The sequence below is a fragment of the Peromyscus maniculatus genome, chromosome 8, assembly GCF_049852395.1.
Source record: "Peromyscus maniculatus bairdii isolate BWxNUB_F1_BW_parent chromosome 8, HU_Pman_BW_mat_3.1, whole genome shotgun sequence".
Classification (NCBI taxonomy): Eukaryota; Metazoa; Chordata; class Mammalia; order Rodentia; family Cricetidae; genus Peromyscus; species Peromyscus maniculatus.
Genome location: NC_134859.1, coordinates 58,426,258 through 58,449,574, shown reverse-complemented (window position 1 = coordinate 58,449,574; position 23,317 = coordinate 58,426,258). Strand labels below are relative to the sequence as shown.

At 53.7% G+C, this 23,317-nt stretch overlaps 1 protein-coding gene across 1 annotated transcript; it reads left to right on the top strand.

The window, feature by feature from the left end:
* Positions 1–472: 472 nt before the first annotated feature.
* On the top strand, positions 473–22,145 carry Smtnl2 (smoothelin like 2). The gene is made up of 8 exons (XM_006992198.4): positions 473–946; positions 8,618–8,705; positions 9,359–9,598; positions 9,760–9,835; positions 10,780–10,962; positions 11,856–11,973; positions 12,277–12,428; positions 20,997–22,145. Exons 1-8 carry the CDS (start codon positions 557–559, stop codon positions 21,121–21,123), a joined length of 1,374 nt encoding a protein of 457 aa, XP_006992260.1. The 5' UTR covers positions 473–556; the 3' UTR covers positions 21,124–22,145.
* Positions 22,146–23,317: the final 1,172 nt, after the last annotated feature.

Here is a 23,317-nt window from a genome sequence, read left to right as displayed (position 1 = left end):
TGTGTGTGTGTGTGTGTGTGTGTGTGTGTGTGCAGCTGCTGAGGTTCCCTGAACATGGGGAAAGGTACCAACCAAAACAGAATCCATGTCCTGCAGGTGAGAACCTAGAGGGAATGCTTAACTTTCTTGGGTTTTTAGAGTAACGTCCATTTGAGGGCCCTCTTCCGGTGGGTCCCAGCTCTTTCCCTGGGCCGCACACCACTCCTCTCGGGTCAAGGGAGTATGAGACTCCTTACTCCTCCAGGGATCCGCGCCCCAGCAAAAGAGAGAGAGAGTGAGCTCTCCACCGGTACCTCTGGGGCCAGCCAGCCCTCACCAGCGGGGCAAGTCCCTAGGGGCGGGGTGTCCGGGAGCGGGCTGTCCCGCCCACTCGGCCCCGCCTCCCCATGCGGCGCCCAGTCCTGGGGCTCTCGGGGTCTGCCCCGCCCTGCTCCCGCCCCTTTGGCCGCCCCTTAGGCGCAGCCAGCCGCGGCCCGCCAGTTGCCGCAAGAAGCTGCAGATCTCTTGTCGTCCCCCACGTCCTGCCTGCTGTCCGATCGGTGCGCGCCTCTCGGCCATGGAGCCGACCCCCGACGCCGAGGAGGCGCACACGGTGCGCGAGGCGCTGGGCCGCTACGAGGCGGCGCTGGAGGGTGCGGTGCGTGCGCTGCACGAGGACATGCAGGGGCTGCAGCGCGGCGTGGAGCGGCGCGTGGCCGAAGCGCTGCGCCTGGCCGGCCCCTTGGCTCGCACCGTGGCCGAACTGCAGCGGGACAACCAGCGGCTGCAGGCGCAGCTCGAGCGCTTGACGCGCCAGGTGGAGGCGCTGGGCTTAGCGACTGGTGTGTCCCCTGCACCGGGCACGCCCAGTCCCCCTCCTGCGGGCGCAGGTACAGATCGCGCGCCCCGTTTGGGCACCGCACGCTTTTCCAGCCACGCCACCTTCTCACTGTCCGGTCGCAGCCAGGTGAGCTCCCTGGGCGCAGCGCGCGGGGTGTGGTGAGCGGGAGCTTGCCTGGGGGAGTGAGATGGGGTAGATTAGTGCCGCCCCTCGGCTCCGAGTGCGTGCGCTTGCGAGCGTCCTCTGGTCTGAGCGCTATACCTCCACCTGCCGCTGGGACTTGGTAACCCGGGTTACACCAGAGCTGTAAAGAACAGGAGAAACATTGTTTTAGTTGGCCCTCTGCACCTGTCTTGCACCTCTTCCCTGCTTTGGAGCCAGGTGGTGTTTGCCTTGAGATCTGTCCTCTACTTTCTGCCCCATGACTTTAATAAGAGTTTGGACGCCAAGGTTCGGTCTTTGATGGTTCACTGTCGCCTGGGCCCTCACCTGCGAGTTGGAATGGTCAGCACCCCTTACCTGCCCCAACACCGGCTCTGTTCACGCGTCCGGCGTTGCTGCTTCACTGAGGCCTGACCGCTCGGGTTGTAGATTAACCCCGATTGAGTTGCTGGTGTGTGTGGGTATGCATGTGGGTGCAGTCTGGTCCAGGCTGCTCAGCAACTGTGTTTGGGAACTCACATTGCAGGGGGCAGATCCCATACTGGGAACAGAGGGGGTTGGGGGGGGGGGGAACTGGCCTTTAGCTGCCTCTAGATTTCTGGGGTCAGTGACTGGGCAGAGGCTGGTGTGGACCAGTCTTACTACTTTGGGCACGGCCTCCTGGAGTGGCAGGGCCTGGTTAGAATGTTTCCATGGTGTGTGCAGTGGCCCTTAGGTGGGATTTTTCCATCTTGACCCGGAATGTGCTCTGGGGGTGGATTTCTAGGGCCTGGGTCTGACTGAGTACACTGCACCTGCCCCTGCCTCAGTGCATTCTCTCAGGCCCTCCGATCTACTGTGGGTCTCGGAGGAGGGAATCAGATAAGTCCTTGCTTGCCATTGGAGGTCTCATCCTGGGTGGAGATGGCCCCAGTCTGAGCAGTGGCAATAGTGTGAGCAGAGACACCCTAGTCCAGACTCTGGTCCTTTTGTAGCATGTATTTGAGGAGAGCTTGATGATGGAGGCTCTGATCTTACCGTGCATGCTGCCTCAGAATGGCCAAAAGTGCTCACAAGCTAGAGTGGAGCCTTCAGGTGTATAAGGGAGGCATGAGTTGTGAAAGCCCTTGACGTTAGGCAGAGGAGATAGGCTTCCTGGGGGCAGAACTGGTGTCCCAGAGTTCCATATGAAGGGTCTAGAAATATGGGAACACTTAAATCTGCCCTATGAGTATGATGAGTCACGTATCCCCGGTGTAAAACTGCTACTGTGAGTTCACATGTGGCTGCTACAGTGTGTCATCATTTGCTTCTCAAGTTTTAACATCCCTTTGTAACTTGCAGAGGCAGCTGTTCAAGTTTTAAGAAAAATAATCTGAGTCCCACATGAGTGCGTGCGTGCGTGCGTGCGTGCGTGCGTGCGTGTGTGTGTGTGTGTGTGTGTGTGTTTCTCCAGTTTTTTAAATTCTCCTTTTTAAAAGGAGAATTTGCCATGTTCATCAGGTAGGGGAATGGGGGAGCTGAGTGGGGGAGGAACAGGATCCTGCTTGGACCTAGTACCCTCCCTCAGGGACGGATGGTGGGTTAGAGGGTGACTGGAGATGAGCTTGTGACTTTTCCCCAGGAGACGTGAACAGACGTCTAGTCACTCCAAAGAGAGCACCCAGGACTGGCTTGGTGAACCAATTAGTTTATTGGGGTTATTAACAGGAGCATGGGTGTAACATCAAAAGCCCACACTAGCATGGGTGATGACTCATGGAAGCTGCATCCGTGGAGCTCCCTACACAGCTTGCAGGGAGCTCCGCCAGAGTCTTCTCTCTCCATCGGTTGTTTACTGTTCATGTAACCTCAGGGAAGGACCTGGTGAGTCTTGTAACTTTCTTAGCTTCCAAGCCTCCTGTGTTCAGAGAGTTTCTCAAGTTTTATGAGCCCCTTCCCTCTAAGAGGGAATGTCTCAATTCTAGGGAATTAGCCGCCATCGGCAACTTAACTGTGATGGTTCAAGCAGAAATGATGAGTCTTGAGTTGAGGCTGTGGTGTGTGGGTGAGCTGTCTGGGATGGGAGTTCCAGAGCAGGAGTCAGCAGGCAGGGTGCTCTTTGGACATGAAACAGAGGCAGAGACTTATGCTGGGGAGACTTATGGAAGAGGCTGGGTCTGCAAGGATGCTCCAGCCTGTTGGGACCAAGGACAAAGGCCCAGGAGCTGCAGAGTAGTCTGAGGACCCAAGAAAGGCCCTGGGGCCATGAGCAGCAAGTATGGCTGAGCATTGTGGGTGGAGGAGGATGGCGCTAGAGGTTGCACAGACCTTGGTCACCAGCTCTTGGGGCCTGAGGCTGCTTCCCTTTGTTTGACCCCCAGATGTACAGATGTCTGTCCACCCTTACAGGAACACCCACACAGGCTCTGAGCTAGTTGGTAGTAGAGAGTACAGCTTGGTCTTGAGCAAGGATGATGGACAGAGTCCCAGATGGGTGCTTGAAGGAGGGCTGTGTGGTTTCTCATATTCCACGTCTGTGACAGGGGCCTTGGTGTGAGGATCTCATAGTGTCCTACAAGCCAGTGGTGGCTGCTCCTCTTGGTTTGTGGCCAGACCTTGTGGAGGCAGGTACTCTACCATCCCTATAAGGGAGCAATGGGGACTAGAGGTATTCAGCTTGGAAATATGCTGAAGGAGTTGGTCAGTTCATCCACTTTTTTCCCCCCTGAGATAGGGTTTCTCTGTGAAACAGTCTTGGCTGTCCTGGAACTCATTCTTTGGACTAGGCTGGCCTCGAACTCACAGAGATCTGCCTGCTTATGCCTCCCGAGTGCTGGGATTAAAGGGGTCCACCACCTTTAATCCCGGCCAGTTCATTCACTTTTGAACACACAGACCTTAACAGCATGTGACTAAGAGATGGTCAAGGAAGTCTCGGAGAAGGGAGAGGACAGGGCAGTGTAGTGAGATAACTAGGGAGGACAGTCTGCAGGAAATCGGAGAGACAAGCACTTTGCTTAGACCAGACAGGAGATACTTTGAAACATTTCCTCTCAGTTGGGGCTCAGTTTCCCTGTGTTTAAACCAAGATGTGAGCCTGGCTTTAATCCCAGCACTCGGGAGGCAGAGGCAGGCGAATCTCTGTGAGTTCGAGGCCAGCCTGGTCTACAGAGTGAAATCCAGGATTGCCAGGGCTACACAGGGAAACCCTGTCTTGAAAAACAGAAACAAAACAACAATAAAAGAGTACACACTGCTCATGCAGAGGACCCGATTTCCAGCACCCACACCGGGCAGCTCACAGCTGCCTGTGACTGTAGCTCCAGGGGCATCCAATGCCTCTGTCCTCTGCAGGGACTGGTACCACCACCCCCGCACCGTACATATAGTTAAAAGTAAAATAATAAAACAAGGGGAATTGGCCCAGCCTCTTGGCCAGTGCAGTGAACAGGCTAGCTGATCTGGTTAACAAAACTGTCTGAAGAGCCATCTGAGAGCAAGGAACCAGGAGGCTGGGGTGGATGGCTGCAGCCTGAGGTCAGGCCGAGGCCCAGGAGGCTGGCAGTGAATTGTTCCCTGGAGATGTCATCCTCAGCTAAGCTGGAGCCTCTGGGTCCCCATGGTCAAAGCAATACAGTCCCTCCGTACTAACTGCCAAGAGCCGGGTGTCAGAGGCCTCATGGTGAGAGAAAGCAGACTCACCTTATCTGCCTGCCTTTCCCAGAGCCAGTGTGATAAGGGGGCTTAATGCTTTGGGGAGAAGTTTGGATCGAGTCCTCAAAAGCTGTGGTGTGAGTGGAGATGGGCTGGGGCGGCAGTTTTAACCATTCTAGATAGGGGTTCTGCCCTGTGTGGGTTGTGCTGGGCCCACACGTGAGCTCCCGTGTCTCGGCCTCACAATGCTGTTCCTTCCCTCGAACAAAATGTCAAAAACTTTCCAACAAGAGGGTCCCATCTCTTAGTCCCTGAAGCCACATTCATCTCGTCCCCTGCCTCCCCCGCTGAATTCCCAGGCCTGGGCTCCCTCCCGGGGCACCTCCCCTCCCCTAAAACAGAGTTGAGGCTGTGGGTGTAGGAGGCCAGCTCAACAGGACCCACCCCCAGCCCTGGGGCTCCACTGTGATCTCTGCTCTGGTGTAAGCACACAGAGGGTCCCCCCCCCCCCCCCCCAGCTATGCCTGGGCCAGGCTGCCTCAGACAGAGGAAGGCAGTGGCTGGCTACCCGAGGAACAGATTAGCAGCCTCAGAGTGGGCAAGGATTTATAAGAAGAGCTTGCTCCAGCCCAAGCTGGGCTCCGTTCTTTCCTTGTGGGGCTCTGCCATCTGCGAAAGTCCCACTGGGTGGTCACCTCAGGACTTTTGCCTTTTTCTTCCCTCCGTCTGGCTGAGATGCACCCGGTGGGGCTCATCCCCTGGGACGGAACACTTGTCATGAGTTATCCTCTGCTAGGTCAGGTGCTTTGTGAACAGAGCCATGGGTGGCAGGAAGGGACCCCTGGCCTCGGCTGTTATTTCGATCACTGCCTTACGCTATTGTGTGAGTTTGGGAGCCTCTTTCTCCTACACCAGGCTGGGCTCCCTCTGTGTGGTAATGGGTTAGGAGGTTGTATTAGAATAGCCCGTTGGCCTGAAGCATGGCAGAGCCCTTTTCCCAGGCCAGAAGTGGTTGCAGTTTGGGACGAGAGGAGTCGGAAGCAGGGGAACTTGGGAGTCCTGGCTCAGCCCTATACCCCACCCTCCTCTTTGTAGAGACCATTTACTTAGCAGGAATCTGGCCAATACTGAGATGTAGGAGCTACTTCTGTCCAGTCCTTTGGGGTACCGTGGGGGATGGGGACCTCTAATGTGCAGAGACAGGTGTCTATGGTGTGTGTGTGTGGGGGGGGGGTTGTAGATACTTACATTCCTGGGAAAATGATTTCATCACCAGGCTGCCCTTTGAGGCCCCTCTCTAGACCTGTGGAACCTGTTGGACAAGAGTGGGGTGGGTCAGGGTGGGGGTACAGGGACCCCAGAGCTGCTGCTTGCTCGGCCTGGGTGACTGTGGAGGCTGGGCTTCCAGCTGGAATGGCTGGTTCTTTTCCCACTGCTGACTTAGTACCAGGCTTCTAGAGGTGCCCCTCCCCACAAGTTCTGGAGTGCAAGAGATGGCAAATACCCTGTGATCCTGAGGGCGGGCTTGGCTCTCTCCCCTCTTAGATCAGAAATTGAGGGTTCTCCTCCTGTCTAAAACGCGTTGCTCTGGGTTCTGTCCTCTGTTGCCTCCCCAGGACCCCACCCTACAGATGGTTGCCTCACTTTACCAGAGTCTGTTGACCTGTCAGTGTGGCTCTGTCTCTCCATCCTGGGAAAGCTGGGGCCCCCTTGCCTGGCTTGTCACATGACCAGGATTTGCCAGATGGGGGAGCATACGCAGCAGAGTCTCATAGAGCCTTCCCTCGGCTTCTCCCCAGCCTGTCTTTCTCTTCCATACCTCTGATTCAGTCTCTACCATCACCAGTGACCTCTCCGTGGCTAAACACAATGGACACATTTTCTCAGCCCGACTTTCTTTTCCTTGACCTCAGGCTCCCTTTGGACACGGTTTCTTCCCTGGCTTGCTCAGCCTCCTGCTGGGCTTCTTCCCCACTCCTGGCTGTGTGCTCTCTTCTCCTGGCAGACAGCCTTGCTGTCTCTGCTCCCTGACATGCAGGTGCTTATCTGCAGGGCTCCCAGGAGCTGGCGGAGGCCATGCCTGTTTCCTTATCACCCATCCTTCCTTTGTTTCTGTTTTTGTTTTTTAATTATTTGTTTTTATTTTATGTGCATTGGTGTTCTGCCACGGGTGTCGGGGTCTCCTGGAACTGGAATTACAGACAGTTGTGAGCTGCCTTGTGGGTGCTGGGAATTGAACCAGGGTCCTCTGGAAGAGCAGCCAGTGCTCTTAACCACTGAGCCATCTCTCCAGCCCTGTCCTTGCTTTGTTTTACATTTGGTCTCAGATATGCTACCTGATGTCCCAGGTGCCCCTTACACCAGAATCGAAATCCTTGCCCACCCTTCCCCAACATTCCTCGCGGACCTTCTTGTCACTCCCGCCCCAAGCCTGAGCTTGGAAGAGGTGTCGTGTCCTTCCTGCTTCCACATCTGCTCACTCTGCTGGCCAGTTTCCTTTTTCTCCAAAGCATAGAACGCTTGCCCTTGGCCTTCTCACACCTTTGGCCCCAGTTCTCCTTCAGGGACCGTGGGGCTAACTTGGGGTTATCTGTCTTCTTTAACGCCACCTTTGCTGGCTTCTGAAGTATGTTCCTAAATCACACCGAAGACTCCTTGTCAACCCCAGACAAGTAGCTTGAGCTGCAGAGTCATGTGGGATCACAATACTGGGGCCTTCATGCCTCTCTGGTTTTGTTGCCGCCAGCCATCCTCCTGGGAATAGCTTCTGTCATTGGGTACCTGGCTCACGGAGGGCTGGCTTTGGGTCCATTGCCTCAGAGAACCCTCTTTGCCCCTGGGAGGCAGACTGCCTTAGGTATCCCAAGCTGACTCAGTACCATCTGTGGACCTGCTTGCCCAGGTCCCCTCTTGAATGGGTGGGCACCTCCAACACTGACTATAGGAAGACACGATTCACCTGGAGTCAGGGACAAACTGTTGTCTGGGAAGCCTGTGGGTCCGAGGAATAGCCTGGAAGGATCGGAGAGGCACAGCCAACCAACCACTCAGGTTACCCAGTATGGGGTTTTAGCAGAACTCCAGGTTAGGGACAGCTTCTGTCCCCCCTTTGCTAGGCTGATTGCCCTAATCTCAGCTCCATAGACACTCTAAGCCTGTCACACCTTTGCTGGGAAGGGGTTGGGGGGCATTCTCCTCTGGCTACATGTTCTGCCTGCCCCCAACCCCCTTTAACATCCATAGGCAGTGGGTACCCTCTCTGAGCCCCGAGTAGCACCTGTAAAATGGACCTGATGTTTGTTAGATGCCCAAATGCCACTAGCAAAGCCTGTCCCCTGTTCTTGATCTGAGACCCAGAGGAGGTGGACTCTGGCCCAGGTAGCTCAGCCGAGATCCCAGGATTTCCCCCTGACACCCCCCCTCTTGGTGTTTGTTCCTGTGTCCCTGCCCTGCTGTAGCCCTGGGAGGCTGGAGGGTGTGTGGTGCCACGAGATCTGTACATACTGTATGTCTGGGGAAACTCTTGTGTTGCTGTGTCTGGCAGAAAAGCCTCAGGGTGACTTGGCACCTTGTCCATCTTTGGCCCCGAAGGACCTCACACCTCACCATATCTGCTTCTTTCATGTGGACAGTCCTAGCTGTAGGGGACAGAGGCCTGGTCCTCCCACACATCATCTGGTGCGAGTGTGTGTGTGTGTGTGTGTGTGTGTGTGTGTGAGATCGCTCGCGCGTGCACCTAACATACTGCTTCTGAACTTGCAGCCTTTATCCTCAGCCTTCTTGGGCTCTGAGATGAGCCTCTCAGGTGGTGGAAGTTTCTGGAGCTAGGCAGGTTCATCTTTTTTTCTCTGAACCATTGCTCACCATTGTACCTCCTGGGGGATCCTTTCTTCCCCAAGTGAAGGAGGTTTTCACCACCAGAGCCAGAAGGGATTTTGGGCAGTACCTTTAGGGTGGGCAGTTGATGGGGCTTTGTGGTGGGCAGCTGGCTCCCACTGATAAGTGTTGGTGCCTCCACAGAGCGTGGAACATGATGAAGCTGGTGATCTGGAGGGGAGACGAGCTTCGAACTCATGCATCATGGAGAATGGACACCAGCTGGGTACAGGTAGGAACCTATGGAAGAAGGGAGATGGCTGGGTAGGTTCAGGGCCTGAGCCAGGCATCTGTGCCAGCCATCTCTTGGCTATGCGGATGGGTGTTTGAGACTGAACCCCACCAGGCAGAGAGACTGAAGGGGAGAACTTTTAAAATAAAGAGAGCTAGGCATAGTGGCGCACACCTCTAATCCCGGCACTCGGGAGGCAGAGGCAGGTGGATCTCTGTGAGTTCGAGGCCAGCCTGGTCTACAGAGTGAGATCCAGGACAGCTAGGACAGGCCCTGTCTCAAAAAAACAAAACAAAACAAAATAAATAAAATACTCTGAGAAGTAGGAGTTCAAGGGAACGAGCTTCCCTATTCCTGGAAGAAAGTAAGCCGAGACTGAGAAATGGTCCATTCATTGAAGTGGGTGGACTGACAGGCAACTTCGTTATTTCCTGAGTTGGCAATCTGGGGACGTGGAGGAGAATCAGGTCTGAGTGGTGCAGTAAGACTTACGTGGTAATGGAGGTAAGGGAGGCTGGAGTGGCCAGGGAGGCTTCCTGAAGGAGCTGGGAGGAAGGCTCAGGGAGCCTAACAGCCCTCGTTGCTAGGATGTGGGGCAGTCAGGCTTCTGCGGCTGCCACAGCTGACTTACCCTGGTGGGCTACATGTTACAGGTTCAGCCAACGGGTCCTCTGAGGTCCAAACCTCCTCAGCCCCGGAGCTCCCCAGGCCACGCCCTGTGAGCCTCTCCCTGCGGCTGCCCCACCAGCCTGTCACCGCGGTCACCCGAGTCTCTGAGAAATTCTCCGGGGAGACCTCAGCTTCAGCTCTCTCACCTACATCTGCTGCCGTGCTGGGGGGCTTCAGCCCAAGCCCTGGCGAAGCCCTCAGCCCCTGGACTCCTAGTCCCACTGGTATGTGACGGGAGAGTGGTTTGGGGGCCAACCCCACCTCAGGGGGGCGAGAGAGGACAGGGCCGGGGTGGAGGTTGGCAGGAGACTTAGGACAGCCAGGTCAGACCCCAGCCCACCTCTGTCACCACATTTCCCGTTTCTGTCTTCCCTTGGTCCTGTAGAGAAGAATTCCTCTTTCGTGCGGTCTTTGTCTGGCTCTGGGTATGGAGCGGTGACAGCAGGCAGGAACAAGGACAGGTGAGCCTGCTCTGCCTGGGACCTGAGCGGCCCGGGTCTCTCTGGGCTGACTGTCTAGGGACACTCTGCAGAACTGGGGCTGTGGGCCGGCAGGTGGGGTTGGAGCTGGGGAGGGAGGTGACCAGGGTTAGTGTGTAGAGGCTTGGTTGCAGCTGGGTCAACTTCTCTGACCTTCAAAGCAAGTCCATTAAAGAGTTGCAGGTGTGTGTGTGTGGGGGGTGAAGGGTGGGGGAGATGGAGGGGAGGGTGGAGATGGGGTGGGTGTCTCAGCCTCTGTGGGAGGAAGTGGGGGGGGGCAGGATGACATTTGACTTTCTGTTCTCCGTTCTGGCTGGGGGACCTCTGAGTGAGGTGCTTTCTGCCATAGGAAGAGCAGGTGCCTAGCGGGAGGCCCAGGGTTAGGCAGACATTGGGGGGCCTTCCCTTGGGGTAAGCCTAACTTCAGTGGACTGACTGGGCGTGAGAATGGGGGCGGGGTAGCAAGATGGATTTTTTTTTTTTTTTTTTTTTTTAATGATAAAAGGAGAATTGTGACTTCCTGGCAGATTATTCCAGGGGGAGAACAAAGAGGGTCCTATCTAGCTGTGGTGGAGGAGGGGGCCTGGGTCTGGCTCTGGGTATACCCCTTGCCCTCCCTAGGCATTGACACCTACTAAGGGGTGGCTGTTGTGCCTTGAGAGGGGCCCCCTCTACCTCCCTAGTTGGACCCGCTGGCCAGGCATGCCACCAACTAAACTGCAGCTCAGTTCAGAAAACCTGCAAAACCAGTTGGGACCTGAGCAGGTGGGACCTGCTCCCCCACAGCCCCTCCAAGGTCTAGGGGTCTGTCATAGGTATAGGCTGTCTTATGCACACTCAGTGTGTATGCATACTCTACCTGGGGCCCGGGCGAGTGCCTAGTGAGGGCCGGTTCTGTATTCCTGACTTCATGATCCTCTCCTCAGCCCTCCATTGGTGACCCCACCGCAGTCACCCCCATCCTCGCAGCCTCCAGCTATGACGCAGCAGGCCCCTCGCCAGGGAGAGCGTCGCAGGGAATTGGTGAGGTCGCAGACGCTGCCTCGTACCTCAGGGGCCCAGGCTCGGAAGGCGTTGTTCGAGAAGTGGGAGCAGGATACGGCAAGCAAGTATGGATGTTCACCCCCAAACTAGCTTGATGGGCTCCCAGAGCAAGCCCGACCACAGCCGCGCTCACGCAGGCATGGATGGCATTAGCAAGGCTTGCTGGGGCCCTGGCTGTTCCCCAGTGGGGTGTTCCCAAGATCAGCTCTCTCAGGCAGAGCTCAAGGTCAGGGCTGCTTTATAGGGGTGACTGAGGTTGAGGAGTTCCTTTTGTAGGGGAGAAGAGAGCGGTGGGGCTTGGGACTAGGCCACGCTAGTGAGAGATGCTCCTCTTGATTTGCAGGTATCCCAGTTTTCTGCTCCTCCAGTGTTCCTAGGCCATCCTTGCACTTGAATTATTGCTTCTTCATTTTCTGGGCATGGCTGGGGAGTCTGGCCAGGGAGGCCTAGCTGTGGGGGCTGGCTTTGCTTGAGGACTGAAGAAATGCCACAGTGCGACCCAGGAGCTCCCCAGCCACTCCTTATTAGAGAGGAGGTCCCTGGACCACAGCCTCCTTTGCAGCTGTATCCAGTGCTCTTACCAGTGCATGGCATTGATGCCTGCTGAGTGCAGGTTGCGGCTCATGCTTCTGTGATGATCCAGGAGGCTCCCACTGCCCCAGCAACCTGCCCTTGGGTGCTACGGGAGCCCAGAAGGAAGCAGGATGAAAGGGATGGAAAAGGATGTTCAGGAAGAGGGCGAGAGGTCCATGCCATTCATTCACACCCTCTGTCTCAGGATTTCCCAGTGATCCCTGCTTCATGTGGGACGATTCACAGGGGTCCTAGAAAGCTGGGTGTGGATAGGAGGCTGCGTGGCACTGTGCTGTGGCTGTAGCATGTGGGTTGAGCACTGACCAGAAGACATAGGAATGTTCTCTCCATTGGCTCCCACAGCAGGCTTGCCCTCTCTCCACAGGGGCAAAGGTGAGACCAGGGCCAAACTAAAGAGGTCGCAGAGTTTCGGCGTGGCCAGTGCCAGCAGCATCAAGCAGATCCTGCTAGAGTGGTGCCGCAGCAAGACTGTGGGGTACCAGGTGAGTGGGCCGCGGCAAGGCAGGCGTCTCGCCCACCCTCGACTTGCTGGCAGGGCAAAATCCTGCCAGGCTGGGGAGGGACGGGAACCAGGAGGTTCATGCTTCCCGAGCGGTACCCAAGCTACCCACAACACGTGCTTAGAAATCCTACCTGAGCAGGCTGGTGTGGTGCCCCTCAAAGGGTGAGGTCCAGCAACAACGCTGTTCTTTGCTCAGTGCGTTGGGGCTGGAGAATCTGCTCAGGGTTGAATTGGGTGCCAGGAGTCGGGGGGTCCCTGCTTACCCCCGCTTTCTCTGCTGCAGCACGTGGACCTGCAGAACTTCTCCTCCAGCTGGAGTGACGGGATGGCCTTCTGTGCCCTGGTGCACTCATTCTTCCCTGATGCCTTCGACTATAATGCCCTGAGCCCCACACAACGGCAGCAGAACTTTGAACTGGCCTTCACCATGGCTGAGTAAGTATGGCAGGTCCCATTGGCTGTTGGTCCCAGCCCAGACCCTGAGCACAACTCCTGCCCTGGGTAGTAAGGTCAGGACACACAGGACAGCACTTGACAGTGAGCTGAGGGACCTTGAGGCCATCCAGTCCGTCTGGCTTTCCTTATAGGAACGGGGAGACTGAAGCTGGTGAGGATGTGCTCAGGGTCACACATTCCTCAGTGCTGGAGCCGTTTCTGCTGTTCCTTGCTGGGTGTTTAGCCTCTGCTGTACAGTTTGGGAAACCAGACACAGACAGAGCCGGAGGGGCAGTGGGACAGGGGCACTGTGTACCTCCCTCAGGCTGGAGTCTTCGAGGTCCTCAGCAGGAAACTGCGATCGCCTGTTATATTATGCAAAGTAGCTGGTGTTTCCCTCAATACTGTCATAGCACGGACTGTGAAATTACCTCTGGACTTAGGCGTATTTTTTGTTGTTATAACAGAACATTAGAGGCTAAGTGATTCAAAAAGAGGTTTATTTCCGTACCTGGTTCTTTTGTTTCGTTTTTTGTTTTTCAAGACAGGGTTTCTCTGTGTAGCTTTGGAGCCTGTCCTGGAACTCGCTCTGTAGACCAGGCTGGCCTCAAACTCATAGAGATCCGCCTGGCTCTGCCTACCGAGTGCTGGGATTAAAGGGGAACGCCACCACCTCCCCGGTACCTAGTTTTGTAGGCTGGACATTCAAGATCATGGTGCTGGGGTCTGCCTGGCTCCTGGTGAGGGTTGCATGATGCTTCAGTTCGTGATGGAAAGCCGAAGGCCAGGTGTCACTCATGTCAGAGAGGCGGGACAAAGGGAGCATGGCACTTTTGTAACAACCTCTTCTTGAGATAACTAACCCACTCTTGTGAGAACCACACTAATCCCTGCATAAGGGTGGATTCCTGATGTCTAACTGACTCCTAAGAGCCCCACTACCTTTCAACACCATCATAGCAGGGATCAGGCCTCAACATGCGCTTGGGTGGGGGCAAGCCGTATTCAAACCATGGCACTTGTATGTCCCACTCACAGGGAGAGGATCCGGGGAAAGGGAGTGCAGTTCTGGGATCAGGATGTGCTTGGAAAACCCGTTTGGGATCTGGTTCTTGGCTAAGAGCCACCCTCAGAGCATGAGAGTTGTCAGGACCCTGCTGTGGGTCACAGGCGTGTATTCCAGCTGGGTAGGGTGTGTATTCCAGGTGGGCAGGGTGTGTATTAGTTACTTTTTTATTGCTATGACAAAGTATCTGATAAAATCATCCAAGGAAAGAAGGTTTTAAAGGGACTTTTTAAAAATTTATTTATTTACTCGTCTATCTATCTTTATTTTGTGGCTCACAGTTTGAGCGAGGCAAGGCAACAGGAGTATGAGGCAGCTGGTTACATTGTATCCCCAGGTAGGAAGCAGAGAGAGGAGGCGGATGCTGGTGCTCCACGCATTTTCTTTTTCTTACTTTGTCCAGGGACCCCGGGCCCATAAGGCCGAGCCACTCACCTTCAGGATGGGTCCTCCCTTCTCAGTTATACCTGTGTGGAAACAGCTCTCACAGACACACCCAGAGGGGTGCCCCCATGGGGCTTCTAAATCCAGTCAAGTTAACAACAGAAAAGAGCAGTCTCGGGTGTGTGTGTGTGTCTTATGAAGGCTCCGAGGGTGTGGGCAGGGATAGAAGATGGCAGGTGAGGTGGGGCAGCACCCTCTCCAGAGCCGCACTACCTCTTACCAAAAATGAAGGACTGTGCCTCAGCACGGTTTGGGTGAGCACAAGCCAGATTCAAACCCTGGCATTGCCTATTACTGTCGATTACTTACCCCTGGGAGGGTGAGGTGGGGGGAGAGTGCTCTAAGCCCCGGGCCTGCTGGTGCTGGTGCTGAGGCTACCTGAGATGATCCAAGCTGTGGACATGAGGATGCATCCTGCTCACTCTGACCTGGCCGGGAGGGGCCTGCCCAGATGAACCTCTGACCTCCTTGCTCCTCCTTGCTTGCTCCATGGCCTCTTGTTGGTTAACCCCAGTCAGAAGGCACGAGAGGGTCAGGGCATCATCACAGGCTCCCGAGGCCGAGAGAAGGACACAGACGGCACTACTTGGGGCTCCCTGATGCTTTCTGAAGCACAGAGAGAAGGAAGGGCAGCTCCAGAGATACTGTTCATTATGCCTCTGTGCCTCCTGTTGCAGCCTCTGAGGGACCATGTTCGTCCTGGCTGAGCCCTGGAGTCCCCCATCTTCACTTGTCCTCGAGGGATTGGGTTGAAGGAGGCCCCACCCCAGGTTTTCCTTGCTATCTTTAGTCTGTGTCCAGCCCCAGCACCCAGTCCTGGCCCTCCACACTAGGACCTGAGCCTGGACAGGGAAGGAGGGGATGGCAAAGGGTCTCATAACCCATGCTTAGTGTTGGAAGCTTGCTGGGAGCCACAGCCACTGTCCCTCTCTAGGATGGACATGCTCACTCTAGGGGCAGAATGGGAGCTCTGGTTAGGAGCTCCTCAACCTGGAGGCTTGGGGATGGGGCCCATGCCTATGGTGTTGATTTGGATCCTAGGTCCCTCTGGGGTCAGAGGAATGCCTTGTGTACTTTCAAAGCCTTCCCTTTCTTGGCTGCTTGGGATTAGCTGTCATCCTAATAGCAGAAACAGCTTGGACGAGTGTGTTATGCAACTGGATCCAGACGATGGTGGACTCCAGCCAAGTGTCGCGGCATGATGTCGGGAGGGGTGGTTCATAGGAAGAGGCCCAGCTGCTTGAAACTCAGGAATGGCGGCTGTCAAAAACCAGACTAGAATGTGTGGGATCAGGGCTTCCACTCAGGTACCCCCAAAGTCACCCTGGTCTGAGAGGCCAGCCTTGGCTTACAGAATTCTTGAAGCCTAGAGGGCTGAGCAATGCCAGCTTATGCCCTGGCCACCTTTGGTCACCTGGGTCCAACTGGCTTGTGGCGGGAAGAGGGACAGTCTTGGGCAATGTGATGGTGGCCCTGTGCCCTGGGTTCCAAGGAACACTGCTTCCCTAGGCAGTTAGGACAGAGTGCCTCCAGGACGTGCTCTCCCAGCAGGAGGTTTGCGAGCACAGTCTCCAGACACCACACAGATGTTTCTTCTATTCTCAACCTGGGGGGAGGGTGGTGACCGGGCCAGGCTTTGGCTCCCTTCTCTCCCCAAGCAAACAGCAGGATAGGACCTTGGCCCTCCCTCCCTGTGGCCTGAGTCTGCTCTCAGTTGGGGAGGGGGATCAGGGTGTGATGAGGCCTCAGAGATGAGTACTGGCTTTTTTTTTTTTTTTTTTAACTGACTGCAAAGAGTGGGGAGGGCCATCAGAGTCAGGTCTATGTGGGGAACTTACTCAGAGCCTGGGAAGGTACCTCCCCTTATGAGTCATCTGTGAGATTATCTCTCAGGTACAAGGGAGAGAGGGCAGTGGAGGTGGGCTTGCTCCCAGGGCCTCCTGGGAAGGCAGCTGCTTGGATCCCTGGTTTCTTGGACAATAGCCCGCTAGAAAAATCTGCATGGGACACCTGCCTGAGGATATTGGAGCCAAGGTCAGCATCTTAGGTTAGCCAGCAACATCTGGGTGGATACATGGTACCCGTGAAAGCCATCAGGAGCAGCTTGTACCGAGGGAGGCACAGAAAGACACTTTTGGGAGCCAACAGCCTGAGCTGAGAGGAGCCGGGCGTCCAACCAAGGCATGACCTTCAGAAGAGAGAGGACCTGATCATGCTCTCAACGCTATCCATCCAGGAAAGGAATGTTTCCAGAACCTTCCATGAGCAAGTCTCTTCAGGGCACGGAATGCACCAGGAACCTTGGGTGAATGTGTATGCTGTCCCTCCCCTCCGTAATTTCTGGGCCCAGAGGTTCCTTGTGTCCTAATCTGTGTGATTAGGCTGGCAGCAGGAGCATCCCTGGCCTGACAGGTGTTTAGGGCCTGGAACAGGGGCAGAGCAGCTCCTTTTATGGAAGGGGCAAAGTAGAGCGGGTGCCTGACCCTTCTGCACCTTCCCTTCTCACCCCTGCCCGTAGCACAGGAAGCTGCAGGAAGCCGCAGGACGGGCAGCCCAAGGCGTCCCACTTGCCCTGCGCGGAATGCGCCTGCTCTCCAGTTACACCCAGCAGAAGGGGCTTGAGCGCTATTTGTAGTGCCCATGTGTCTCTGTCTAAAACAAGACAGGAGGCCGCGGTCCCACCCCTGCTCTGCATTTAGGACAGTCTTAAACGTTACCCCCAGCCCCTCCTCCGTGGCCCGGGGTAGCTGAAGATACGATAAAGAGAAATCCTTCAAGGTATGTCTTAATAAGCCAATGTCATCCTTGCTTCAGGCTGTGGGGTGACATTTGAAGTCATCCCTAGCTCTGTGGACTTCTCCATGTAGCTTGGATTATTTAAAACAAGCCTGGATCATTTTAACAAAGACACCTTTAAAAAGATAAAATGTAAAGGCCAATTGGGGCCTGTAATATTTTGAGACTTACATCTTTTGATAAAGTCAGCGGTAGCCACCACTATCTTGTATTCCGTCTCCCGAGAGAGAGATTTGCAACTCACTCAAGCAAGTGTCCCCATGCTTTCCTATTTGGCAGTTTGTGGAGTATTGTTGCCACTGAGGCTGGCACCACAGTGTCTCTGAAGGAGCTTGCTCTTTTTTTTTTTCTTTTTTTGGTTTTTTCAAGACAGGGTTTCTCTGTGTAGTCCTGGCCGTCCTGGATCTCGCTTTGTAGACCAGGCTGGCCTCGAACTCAGAAAGATCCACCTGCCTCTGCGCCCCTCGTGCTGGGATCAAAGGCGTGCACCACTGCCCAGCCGAAGGAACATGTTTTATCTGCAGGGACAAGTTGGGGTGAAAGGGAAGTGTCAGCTGTAGGTCGGACATTGTCATCAAAGACAGGGATGGTGTTGGACCTGGAAGCTGGGGAATTTGGAGCTCCTCAGAGAAGGAAGGGAGTGAAGGACAGAGGTGGTCTAGGAAAGAAAGTGCTGAGAGGTGGTGGCTGCATGGTTCGTGCTGAGAGTCTCTGCTTAGAAACTGCACCCACCGCCATCTGCTCAACTCAGAAGTAACAGGGGGATGGGATGGGGACCGGTTCTCAGTTTGCCTGCAGGGAAGACCAGCATCTTGTTCACGTCCTGCCGTCAGGGCGGTAGAAGGTGGTACCAGGATGAGGCCCCTTCCCTTCCATCTTTGTGGCTACCCTGATTTGGAAGACTTGCTTCCTGGGCAGGGACGTGGGGGTGTTGGCTGGAGCGTGTTCGAAGCCTCTAGAAGGAAGGAGGGGTTTGTTTGCTTGATGTCTGTTTGCACAGGTCAGGAACATCTGGAACCAGCCAGCAACTCTGAATAACCAGGAGGTGGGCTAGAGAGGAGGAAGAAGGCAATCAGAGTGTCTTCTGTGCCCTGTGAGGGACAATTAGGGACACTCATTTCAGTTCAGGGAAAGACACAGGTGCAAAGGTTCTAGTCTAGCATGTGAAAAAGGCTTTCTTGTGGTGGGGGAAAGTCAGCCGAGAACAATCTTGTGGGAATGAGAGGTGAAATGTACAAGGAAGCAAAGGAGCATCTGTGCCTTAGGGACAAGTTCCTGGTGGCCTCCTGCAGAGGGGTCAGAACAGTCCTGGTCCTGGGGGAGGGGGAACATGTGGAGGGAGAGCCTTTGTGGGGGAAAGGTGATGTGTGAGTTTTCTTCCAAAGCTAAGGTCCTGGGCTTCCAGGGTGCCCTCACTTAACATGAGAGACCATCAGAGTGGCCATCGAAGCTACCACCGACAGGGATGACCCTCTGGATGCATCTGGGGGTGGTTTGAATGCACCTGGGTGTTTCTGAATAGCAGGCTTGAGAGAGAGAGAGAGTATGTGGGAAGCTGAGGTTCTCCCTCCAATATGGGGCTGGGGTACCAGATGACAAGTGATAGGGTTGGAAGGTGAACTAGGTCCCCAGTCTCTGAAGAACCCAAGAATTTTTAATTATTGGCCACAGAACACCCTTGCATGCCGACATCTCTGACACCAAGGCCTGCCTTTGTCTGTTTTGGGGAGAAAGGGTGCCAAACTCACTTGTCACCTCCATGTAACCTCTGGGTTCCCATGCAAGTCACCCTCTGCGGCTCCAGGGGGGAGGCGAGGCGAGAGGCGGGGATGGGATCCGGGACAGATGTCTCCATTTCGCCTTGACGTTTGGTCTCTGGCCAGCTCTCCAGAGCAGAGCCCAGCAGTGCTAATGTTACAGTCTTTGTCTGGGGGCACGCAGCTCAGGGATCTGTCCCGGAATAGTGTGGCATGAATTGTGTTGAGCTGGCTGCAAGTTCTGGGATGGGTCTGAGGATCCCTGCCTTGCTGGGGTCTCCCATCTGGCTGGGCTTTGGAAGGCAAGGTACATAAAGACAATATGAAATCGTAGTCTTCCAACAAGCCTGCTGGGAGTCAGATGAGCAGAGGTGGATCCTGACTGCCTGTTCAGGGAATGGATTGTCAATGTTGGCATCTGAGCTGGCAGTTTATAGTTCATATCCAGGTCTCTTTTTCCCCCATTATCTGCTCTGCAGAGAGGAGAGAGAGAGGAGGGGGTATGCATATGAATGTATGGTTGTGTGTACCCAGGTGTGTGTATGCAGATGCCAGAGGTAGATGATGGTGTCTTCCTCTATTGCTTTCTGCCTTTGGGACTCGAGACAGGGTCTCTCATTGGACTGGCAACTCACCATTTCAGCTAGGCAGGTTAGCCAATGAACTCCTGGCATCTGCCCGTCTTTGCTCCTGCAGTGCTGGGGTTAAAGGCATGTGCATCCATGCTCAGCTTTTTATGTGGACGCTGGGGGTTTGAACTCAGGTGTTTGTGCTCTCATAGAAAACACTTTTACCCACTGAGCCATCTCCCCGGGAGCTATTCTAATGAGTTTACATTTTTAGTACTGATACACTTTTTTTTTTTAAAAAAAATATGTATTTAAGATTTATTTTATTTTTATTTATTTTATTTTTATTTATGTGTGTGTATGTGTCTTGGTGTGTGCACACTCACATATATGCAGGTGTCCAAAGACGACGGAAGAAGGCATCAGGTCTTTAGTATTTTTGATATAAGGTTTGTTGTATCCTTGAATGCAGAGTCTGTGGTTACAGAGGGCATTATGTGTTTGCTGAGTCATGGTTAAAATCACCTTCCTTACTGTGGGTCGTGTGTGTGTGTGTGTGTGTGTGTGTGTGTGTGTGTGTGTGTGCGCGCGCGCATGTGTGTAGGCCAAAGGACAACTTAGATGTCATTCCTCAGGTGCCTGGAGCTCATCAAGCAGGCTAGGCTGGCTGGCCAGTGAGCCCCAGGGACTTGCTTGTCTCGCCTCTCCCATCCCCCACCCCCTTGTGCTGGGAATACACTTATGCACCACCACGCCTGGCTTTTTTTTTCAAACATGGGTTTGGGGGATTTTTTACCAGGTCCTTGTGTTTGCAAGGCAAGCCCCTTGAGTCATGTTTGTTTTGTTTTGTTTTTAAGACAGGGTCTCATTGTGTTACTCTGAATGGCCTAGAACTCACTGTGTAGACCAAGCTGGCCTCAAACTTAGAGATCCATCTGCATCAGCCTTCTAAGTGCTAGGATTAAAGTTGTGGGCCACAATGCCTGACTGGATTAAGGGTTTTTTTTTTTTTTTTTTTTTCAAATTTCTTATTGATTGATTGATTGATTGATTGTGCAGTATTCTGCCTGCATATATGCCTACAGGCCATTACAGATGGTTGTGAGCCACCATGTGGTTGCTGGGAATTGAACTCAGAACCTCTGGAAGAACAGCCAGTGCTCTTAACCTCTGAGCCATCTTTCCAACCCATCTCCCCCTTTTTATTAAATTTTAAAATTATGTGTAGAAGTATTTGTCTACATGTCTGCATGTGGTTATGTGCCCATGAGTGCAGGTGCCCCAGGAGACCAGAAGTAGTCAGATACCCTGGAGTTACAGGCAGTTGTGAGTCATTTGATGTGGGCACTGGGAACTGAACTCAGGTCCTCTGGAAGAGCACTAAGTAAGTGTTCTTAAGCCCTGAGCCATCTCTCCATCCCCTGGATCATGTGTTTTTTAATTTATTTTTTTAAGTTTATGTCAGAGCTGGGCATGAAGATACATGATCATAACCTATCATTTAGGAGGTTGAGACAGGAGGATCATGAATTTAGGGCTAGGCTGGGCTACTCAGCAAGCTCTCGTCTCAAAAACTCTCAACTAACTAATTAACTAACCAACTAAATCAATAAATGCATACTGTTGGAGGAAGCAGATGGGTGAATTTATCGTTTTGCTTTAATTTTACCTTTGCTTTCACAGTTCTTGCTGACTTGCCCGTGATAACATGTGTGATATCTTTACTTCTATATGCACTCCATAGGTGGTTTGTGTCTGTGGGAGTCTGGGAAATGAACTCCACAGCTCCCAGGGTTCTCTTGGAGTACTCATATTCGCTTTTGGTGTGCACTTGAACACCTCAGGCCCCTGGAGAATTTGGGGACAGTGACAATAGCCCAGTTGTGGGTCTGGTTGTTCGCTGGGACCATGCTCTGATGGGGCTTTTGTGTTTCAGGAATCTGGCCAACTGTGAGCGCCTCATCGAAGTGGAGGACATGATGGTGATGGGCCGCAAGCCGGACCCTATGTGTGTCTTCACCTACGTGCAGTCTCTCTACAACCACCTGCGTCGCTTTGAGTGAGGCTGGCAGCCTGGAGAGGCCAGGAAGAAACGACTGTGGGGGTCACTCAGGTCCCCCCAGGCAGCGTGACCCCCGGGGGACCTCTGTGGTGTGAGCTGCTGTTTTGTCCTATGGCGCGTGACCACGTGCCCCTCACACTCAGTTCCTGATTAAAAGTATTGATGAGGCTAAGCTGAGCCCCACAGCCTCTCCCAGCCCAGGGCTGGAAGGCAAAGGAAAAACCTCTAGAGTCAGAGAAATTGGTGCTAAGTGATGATCTCCCTGCAGGGAATTGCTCATGTTCTTCCCTCTGGTGAATTTGATACATTGGCTTGACAGGGTTCCACTTATTATCAAGTTTTCTTCTTTTTTTAATCAAAACACCAAGAGTTTTTTTACTTCCTCACACTATTTTGGGTCCCCTTTCCCCCTTCCTCTGGGCCACTGCTGGGAAGCAGACTCCAGTTCTTGGAAAGAAACAGTTTGTCACACCCAGATCCTGGGTAGCAGATGACCTTCACATCACCTCTCCTCTATGGGGAGGTGGCAAGGTTCCTACCTAGGTCTAGAGGGTTTTCTGGCGTTCCCAGGAGACCCCACAAGTGTTCAGTTAAGAGAAGGTTACCTGGGCAAGAGAAGGGAGGAAGGCTAGGACCCTTCGAGCTGAGAGAGTTCCCATCCGCTCCAGGTATTTATGAAAAGGATTTCATCTGTACCACTAAGCTGTTTGTACATAAAGGATGTGTCAACCTTTGCTTGGGTTTGTTATTTCTGTTTGGGAAATGGGGAGGAGGGTTGGGCAATAAGAGACTGGATGGATTTAAACAAGGATCTACTGAAATCATATCTTGTGTATGTACTTAAAGCCACATGCCTGAGAGGCTGAAAGATGACCTATGGTGTCTACCAATGTGCTTGTCCCTCAGCCATCTATGTTGTTGAAGGATTGTGAACAGAAAATTTACCTCCTGCAGATCTGTCCCTTAGATATTAGCAAATATATTATGATAAAAAGTGGCCCAGGGTTGACGGTTTTGAGTGATCATTGTTTTTGTGTGTGTTTCTTTCATTTTCTACCATGCAAGGGGTTGAGGGTGGGGTGGGGTAGAACCTAGGTCCTTGACTATGCAGGCAGGTTCTCGCCACAGAGCCCCACCTCTTACCCCTGGGGTGGTCCCTCTCATGGGGCCATCAAGGAGTGCTGGTTTCATTTCACAGATGTTTGGCAGTGGAATTTGAATAGGAAAACCATTAGATTCCATAAAGCTGCAGCCCTTAGCTTATTCTTCCCTAAGACTGGAGGTTCGTTTTATAATTGAGTTGGATTTTAGCCACAGACTTTTAAAACCTCCCTTGAAAGACCTAATAGGAGCCTTCATTTCATGGAACTCCCTCTAAGTGTCAGTGCGCTTTTGTGGGGTCACCCCTGTGTCCCAGGTGTTGGGTAGTTAGGACAGAATGTCCTCAGGGACCCCTGGGGCTCTACGGCAGATCTTACTCAGGACTTGAATGGTATCTTCAGTGGATCTGCTTGCTCAGGCTGCAGCCTTGCTCCATCTTTTGGGTTTTCCCACAGTGGGAAGCATTCCCTTCCTGGCTCTCTCAGCATTTGTAGGCTTGGAGAGCCCTATTCTTAGCAGAGGCACATACTGAGGCTTAGAGTTTCAAACTTAAAGCCAACGAGGGCACACTACTAGGGCTCTATAAACAGCGTGCCTATATGTCACTACACTAGGGCTCTATAAACAGCGTGCCTATATGTCACCGACTACTCGCACACGGCCAACCAAGCTCTCCTGAGTGGCAGACAGGGCCTTGTGCCTCTGCACATAAAATACAGCAGGTCTTACTGGGGCAAGGAATGCTTCTCAGGATAGGTGTCCCCTGTGTCCCACCGTCAGAATATTACAGGCTAGATCTATTTAGGGGTGTTTCATGGTGATCTTGTTTGCAGTCTCTCTCTCTGTCTCTGTCTCTCTGTCTCTCTGTCTCTGTCTCTCTCTCTCCCTCCCTCCCTCCCCCCCCCCCCCCGTCTCTCTCTCTCTCTCTCTCTCTCTCTCTCTCTCTCTCTCTCTCTCTCTCTCTCTCTCTCTCTGTGTGTGTGTGTATGTGTGTAGGGTTATAGTCTAGTGTTTTGGACCGGGGCGGTGGTGCACACTTGTAATCCCAGCACTCAGGAGATGGAGGAAAGGGGATTCTGAGTTTCAGTCCAGCT